We start from the raw sequence: 7,839 nt of genomic DNA, 5'->3' as shown, positions 1-7,839 counted from the left end.
GCAGTTTAGACAGATCTTAGAATCTTTATTTCAGATTCTGGCTCTTAGAATCCCTCAGCCAGCCCAGCTAAGCTCTTGGTTAAAGGAAACCCCTGCCCCTGCTATATACCTGAATATGAAACAGGACAAGCCATGCGAACCAGATACCACAGGCAGTACGTGTCAGCTGCTGCTCAGTTAATATGCTCAGAATATATACAAATATGTGGTCGCAGAAAATTTCCTTTGGCATTCTCATCCGTAGGCTAGTTCAGCCACTTTGAAAGGGAATACGATCAAATCCATGACCTAAAAGGCCCCTAAAGCTCTTCCACATCCCACAACAGCCTGAAATGTACCATTTCATGTTCTTTGTGCTGATATAGCAGGAGATTTGCAAGGAAAGATAATTTACCCTGCAACCCCCAGCTACCTGCAGCAGGCACAGATGGACCACCAGCACTGTCCACCTCCCTGCCTTCCCCACTGGAGATTAAGTCTAGGTATGATTAAATGCAGAACCCTTCCCTTTTATTTTGCAGAGTAACAAGCTGATTTGGTACTATAATTACTGCCATTTACAGGGGGCACAAATTGCCCTGCCCTGTCCCTTTCCAACTGAAAGTGATAACAGGAAAAGCTTGAATCCGTTTAATATTCGTTGTAATAAATTATCCTATATCATGCAATAAGAAAACAACGAGATTCTTGTTGTGCAGCTGTAATCAGTAAGTCAGACATTCAGCCTCTGAAACCTCCTTAAAATAGTATCATGTGCTCTATCAATACATATACAAATTAATACACCGAGCTTCTAGCTTTTAAAAATATTAATGACTCCATCTGTTAAGGGAAGCTCTATATTGTTATCAAGCAATTCTTATTACAATGCATATATATATATGACCAAGCCAAGATTGATCTATTCTTTTAAAAGAAGGAATGAATGGTGCAACGGATCAGCATGGTGACATGTCCTGAAGGAGGGATGCAGAATCAAGATTTCACAGGAATGGCTCAATTGTGATTTCCAGGACAGAGCAAGGCATGGTCAGCTCAAATTTGGTAATAACATCTGGATGGAGGACTCCTAGGTTTCCAATACACTGCCCTTTGGCAAAGATCTCAGCACAGCGACCAGGGAAAAAGGCAGGCTCTAAAAGAAAAGAAAGAAGGGCAGTTAATGCTTCTCTAGAAAAACAGGCAAGGGACCAAACATCAAGGACAAAAGTGAGTCTACTACAGCAATTCTCAAAAACAATTTTAAAAATGGCTTATGCTGTACCATTGGCAGAAATGGGCTATGGCAGATTAAAGAGAGAGAGAACTCCTTAACAACTATGGTATAATTCACATCAAACACTTTTGACTTGTATACAATATCTCTGTATACAAGAACAGGCAGTATGACTCCAAACCACACATGGCGAACCAAAATTACATATTTAATAATATGCATTATTATATAAGTATATAATTATCGTGACACATTTTCTTGGTTGATGATTAGGATATTAAAAGTTGAAGTTGTCAATCAGCTACTTCATAATATAGAATGAAGTTATAACCCACTGCAGCTGAAGTGGTTTAGTCTTAAACTACATCCCCATTTGCCACCAGTTGCTTATATTCCCATTTAAATCCTTTAAAACTATTTAAAAAACTGCTAAGGACCAACTCCAGCAAAGTCATTATACAGGAACTCCACCATGCGAATGTAATGTTGTTATGCTTTTATGTTACACATTTCCCATGTAGGGCAGGGGTATGAAAGTTACATCAGACATATAACTTTACCACCACCACCACCCATGCAGCAGCCATTTAGCAGAACCACAATGTTTTGCAAGAACTGGGTGAAAATTATCCAAATACTTTACCCTGCAAAGAAATAAGAACAGTCTGTGAGTGAGCAGTGTACACAAAGGTACTGTACATCTTTTGCCTGATCAGCAAATCTGAAACATCCCAAGGATCATCAACATACGTATCACAAAAGCACCTCCCTGGCTGACTTCCCGCCTGTGTGTGTGTGTGTGTGTGTCTGACAATCAAATCACAACACACAGTACTCACAAATGGATTTCCCAATAAATTTTTCTTTCCTTGAAAGCTGCAGCAGTGAATCAAACTTCTTCCTCTGCCCTGTTTTCCCAACATAAACTATTCCCCTGGCCAAAGATTTGTTTGACCTTGCATTATGCAGAGCCCCTTTTGCTGCTGCATAAATACAGTATTAGCTGCAGAATGAAGCAAGCAAACAACATGACCCAACAAAGAAACAGGGAACATCTTGCACTCCAGCTATTGCTAGAGTATAACTCCCAACCACCACTATTAGCCATGCCCACTGAGCCTGGCAGGAGGTGGTTTAACACAATTTGGGGGTGACATGTTCCCATCCTATGACCTGTAGGATCAGTTTCTATGAGACAGTATGACGGCTTCAGAGCTTTCTAATTCATTTGGCATCTAATTCACCTAAACATTCTGTTTCAATCGCTTTAATACAGTTCAGATATATTCCTTTAAAATATATGTTTGTTTAAGGGTAGCCTAATTACTACCTCAGTTGCAAAGGAGGCTGCATCCTAGAACAAAAGGGTTAATACAATCAGCAAGCCATATAAAAATGCCATATTATGCTTTTATAAAAGACTCCACTGTCCTTAGACTTAACAGCAGCTATATTATAGCTCATATTGCCACAATTTCAGACTGGTGTAACAACGTAAAGTCACATACAGTGCCAGCAATGAAAAATGCATCTATATATTGGATAATCCTTGTAAGTTCATAAGGCATGGGGCTGCTAAAGTTGCTGGCTTCAGACACAGATGAATTAAAGGAAAACATCCAAAGGCTTTTTTTAGCTATTAGCAAAAGCTTCCATGAAGTCTCCCACACCAAGTGGCTCAGAAAGGATCTCTGAGAACCTCAAAACGATATCTCTGTCATGCGTTTCTGGAAATCATGCACTGCAAAAAGTTACATTATATTAGACCACTTCATTCTAATATAGGGAGCTTGCTAAAGAAGAGAGCTTTTATTGGGAAACTGATGAAAACAGAATAGCAAAACCAACTGCAAACTAGATATTACTACACTGCCAAATCCTACTATCTGAAACTAGGTCTGTAAAAGATATGGCAAGAATACAGTACTGTATCTAGTATAAAGACATGCTAGCAATATACCACCCTGGATTCCCTGTACAAGGAAATTTCCTGTACAAGGCAGAGGGAATTGCTTTCTAAATATTCTCCTATCAGAATTTAGCTACACCCCTGAAAAACAAATAACCAAAAGCAGTGTGTTACATTACCTTCCTGGGTTAAATAAGGAAATGCACACATTTCAATATTTCTCCCTATCAAAACCCGGGGATAGCTAGCCTGGCAGCAAGAATGGTTCTTGTATATCTCCTCTTTCTTGACAAAACATAATGCATATTGTTTGTCATGGCCAGAGCGTGTTGTCTGAAAGGATGATTATCATAACAGATTGATAAATTAACAAACAATAAAGAGTAAGAAATGACCAATGCAGGTGTATTGTCCCAAGAATTCAGTCACATGGCTGCCCATCAAAATAACTTCTATGAACACCAAGAATTCTTTTAAAAATCTAACACTCAAACAGGTTGCATCAAACCGCAGTTGTCATGTCTGCACCACAGACAAATGATGACCACAGGAAGTTGCCAAAAGATTTTCTTTGTTTGAAGTGCATCTGATACACATTCAACTCCTTTCAAATCACCGAGTTTGCCCTAATTTATTCTTCTATGATTTTACAGTATCTTCCTCAAATGATCCAAGCTCAGGATACATTAACTTCATAAAGACTTCACTTTAAAATACAAACATGAAGTAACCTTGGAGGAGAAGAAAGCATCTTGATTCTGTCACACTCTACACATACTTAAAACAGGCCTCCACTTTGGCAGCAGGAACTAAATGAGCATTGAAAAACACCATTAATACATCAGGTACAGTGATTCTAATAGCAATTCCTTCCCAGAATCAAGAGCTGGAATCCGCAAACAAGGTTTTAAGACAGCTAACAAAGCAAAGCTGTGTATTTGTTCAATATGTTCAAGGGGCTTAATTCCCATTTAAACATTCAAAAGAATAGTAGCTCATCTGTCTGTTAGAATCGACAAGTCTGCCAGTTCTTAGGAAAAACAAAAGTTCATCTGTAAGTAAAAACAACAATCTACTATGGGGCCTTATCTTCATTAGGACCAACTTTAAAAAGCAGGTAAGTGCACAAACTTTTTGAGGTTTCTAAAATTCTTCTTCAGGTAGCATCAAAATAAATACAAGCAAACATCCATGCGCACATAGGAGGTAATGAAAGAAACCATAGGCCAAATGCTGGTGTCATATGGCTGACAATCAGTTTTAATTTGAGATTAAGGGCTCAGTGAATTGCTGGTTGGTGTACAAGCATCAGATTAAATCAGACTACAATGCCAGATTCTGAAGAGAGTGCCTGACTCACGCAGGAGTCCTACAGAGATTTATATACCTCTTAAACAAAGAACAGAAGCCTATGTCATCATAGCTGACATTAGTCCAGTAAAGGTTTAGTCCCAGAATGAAAACAGACAATCATTGAAATCATTTCTAAATTTATCTGAGTATCTAAGTATAAATATTTTCTTTGCTGCAATAATTCCAGGCAATTCCAAAGCTTGCTACTCTCTACAAGGCTTTATTCCCCTACATAGGTTCTAGGTTCCATAATATAAAATTACTTCAGAGTTGTTGTAACAGCCAAACATTTTATAGTTGTAGAAAAAACTATAGACATGACTCAGTCTATCCCTGCAATTTATAAAAGTCACAGGTATTAAACTCAAGTTGTTTCCAGAATATAGGAGCAAATATCAGAAAGAATGTTGCAGGTTACATTCTAAAATGCAAGAACATCTCTTTTAAGAGTAAAGACTTTTAAAAGTAAAAAAGAACAATGTAAGTATTTCATATGCAGTCTAAAATATTAGGGTTATTAACAATAAAAATGCATACAAAATAAGAGGTTATTACGAATAAAAATACATAAAGTAAAAAAAACATGATTTAGTTCTAAGTATGTTTAGATAAACAGAAAAAAATTCTTAAAATAGCTCAATGAGACTAAAAATCTGAGGAAATTCATCTATGATGATTACTGTTCTTTGACGTCTACTGCCCACAACAGAATGGAGTTGAGATGAATGCCTCGTCATTCATTCACTGACGAATACATTACCATATCGCCATATTTACAGTTTGTGTTCCCCCTTATAATCCAAACAATTGCACTTCTTATTGGGCAAAGGAAGCAAACAGTTGTAGGTTTTATCAGCGATCTTGCAACCCGACTGGGGATGACTTGGCTATCCCTGCCAATCAATTTACCATTGATCCTCTATACCTGTGGCTGGCTATAGGCACTAGATGGAGGGATTTCAGGGTGTTTTTTTCTACTTGTTCTCTGTTTTCATTACAGAGTGTTATTTTTACTCTCTCCAGCACAGAATGAATGAGATATGAGTCAGGAGGTGAGGCTGAGGAGCCTGACGCCAAGGGAAGCCTGGAAGGAAAAAACAAGAAACCGGGCCTTCTCGGTGGTGGCTCCTCGCCTCTGTGGATACGGATTAAGTTCTCAAGTCAAGACCCCACTGTATGTACAAATTCCTTTTTATTTATATACAGTGGACCCTTGACTTACAGACGGCTTGATTTACAGACTTTTTGAGTTACAGACTTCTCTGGCCGCAAAATTTAGGTTTGACTTGCAGACTGAGATTTGACTTACAGACCAGAAAAAAACCAAAATGGAACAAAAACGGCCTGTTACGGGATTAATCAGTTTTCAGTGCACTGTAGGTCAATGGAGACTTGACTTACAGACTTTTTGACTTGAGAACCGCCTTCCAATACGGATTAAGTTCTCAAGTCAAGACCCCACTGTATTGTTCTTATATTTTTTCCCCCCTTTGTGTGTTGTAAGCCGCCTAGAGTGGTCAATACGACCAGATAGGCGGGGTATAAATGGAATAAATAAATAAATAAATAAATAAATAAATAAATAAATAAATAAATAAATAAATAAATAAATAAATAAATAAATAAATAAATAAATAAATAAATAAATGCCTTTGCAATGTTCTCTTATCTGTAACCAAGCTGGTTGTTGTGGGAGGTAGTGGGATTATTTAGAAAACAGTTGTAACTAATACAAGCTTTCTCTTCATGTAGCACTTTTTCAACCATACTTTCACTTTCTCTGCAAATGGGACACACTTTTTTCTTGCTCTCCTTTAATCATTCCAGCACCCCATAAACTCACTTTTTAAAAATGTTCACAACCAAAGCGAAGAATCCATGGCTAGTCTCCTTTTTTAAAACAACAACAACACACAGGTTAACTACAATTCTGAGATATATTCCTTTATTCAGGTGAAACATACAGGTTCCTGAATAGACACAGAGAAAGTGCTCCTTTCTTCCTTCAGATCTTGACACCTGAATCCTCCTCACAAACAAGGGCAAATACTGTCCCATAATAAGCCCCACTATGGTAAAACCACTGTAAACAAAACTGTGGAATTCCAGACAACTTCTCTATTTTCTACTGCTTCTAGAGTGCCCTCAGATCCCAACCCAACTTAACTTCATTCATTTCTTCGTTCATTCATTGAATTTCAATACCACCCATCTAGCCATAGGCCATTCTCAAAGCCCATAATACAAGGATATTATTGCAATGGCATCAGGACTCTTGAATTTTCACAGGATACCCCCAAAGAGAACAATATCAATTGAAAGTATCGAATCTTCATAATCTGTAATTAAGAAATTGGGGTGCGGGGAGCAGGGGAGCTCACTATGACTTCAGACAAACACATATACATGGAATAGAAGGTCTACTCTCTTCTTGGTATAGAGACATTGCACACACCTAGAACAAAATCACATTTATAATAGGAGTGTGATTCCTAAAATCCTTTAAGGTTAAAAGAATTCTGTTATTAGAGACCCTAAAGAATGCCCCTAAGAGCCAATAATTGTCCTTCTGCTTTGAATGCAGAACTGCTTTGATTATCGAGGAAACACAGCTCTCTTTAGTCACTAATCCAACAGAAGCACCTAGTTTTTAGCACATTTTCTGGCTAATTGACCTTCAAAGGGCTTGCTGAAGCTCCTACAAGGCTTCCTTTTTCTGCCTATGTATTTCCTTCTTCCCACATTTGGAAGAAAAAAATTAAAGCAATGATACAGGATCCGAGCTAGGTAAAGCTCTAGCTACCACAATAGTTATACTCTTATAATGTGAAAAATGAACAAATAAGCAAATAACCAGAAGTTACACTTAATGTAACTGATAAGATGGACCATGTTATCTAACACAACTGCTTGCTATAGTCAAAGTTCTTGTTTTCTACTTATTACTTTAAAATAAACTGGCACAACTTGGAATACAGTACATAGTATAAACCATTATACTCATGCCGGACAAACTAATTTTCCAACACGTTTTCTGTTATCTTTCTCCAGTAGGTATAAAGAAATCTTCACAGATGGCCATTTCTGGAAATGTAGTCAACTCTAATCACACAAATTACAAGCTTATCTGGCACAAACTGATAAAGAGATATCAGCTTGAATTTGGAGCAAATGTGTAGAGCCAACACCACATAATTGTCAATGATACAGAAAGTCAACAGCTTCAACATGCTGGGAATTGTAAGAAAACAATATTTTACCATTATGTTATCCTTCCTTAGCTGCCCTTTCCACATAAGTAAATATTCATTAACTAGCCAAATTTTGCAGGTGAAGAGGAGTTATGCATCCTGGCTCTACA

General features: G+C 37.6%; 1 protein-coding gene across 1 annotated transcript in view; it reads right to left on the bottom strand.

Moving 5' to 3' along the window:
* Positions 1-493: 493 nt before the first annotated feature.
* FARSB (phenylalanyl-tRNA synthetase subunit beta) overlaps positions 494-7,839 on the bottom strand; it is a 40,370-nt gene continuing 33,024 nt past the window's right edge. The window contains exon 17 of the mRNA XM_072995968.2: positions 494-1,135. Within this exon, the coding sequence (XP_072852069.2) occupies positions 984-1,135 (152 nt within the window). The 3' untranslated portion in view covers positions 494-983. The remainder of the gene's footprint in view (positions 1,136-7,839) is intronic.

This window comes from Pogona vitticeps, chromosome 3 (assembly GCF_051106095.1).
Source record: "Pogona vitticeps strain Pit_001003342236 chromosome 3, PviZW2.1, whole genome shotgun sequence".
NCBI classification, from domain to species: Eukaryota; Metazoa; Chordata; class Lepidosauria; order Squamata; family Agamidae; genus Pogona; species Pogona vitticeps.
The sequence above is the reverse complement of the archived record's forward strand: the minus strand, read 5'-3'. Positions and strand labels throughout refer to the sequence as shown.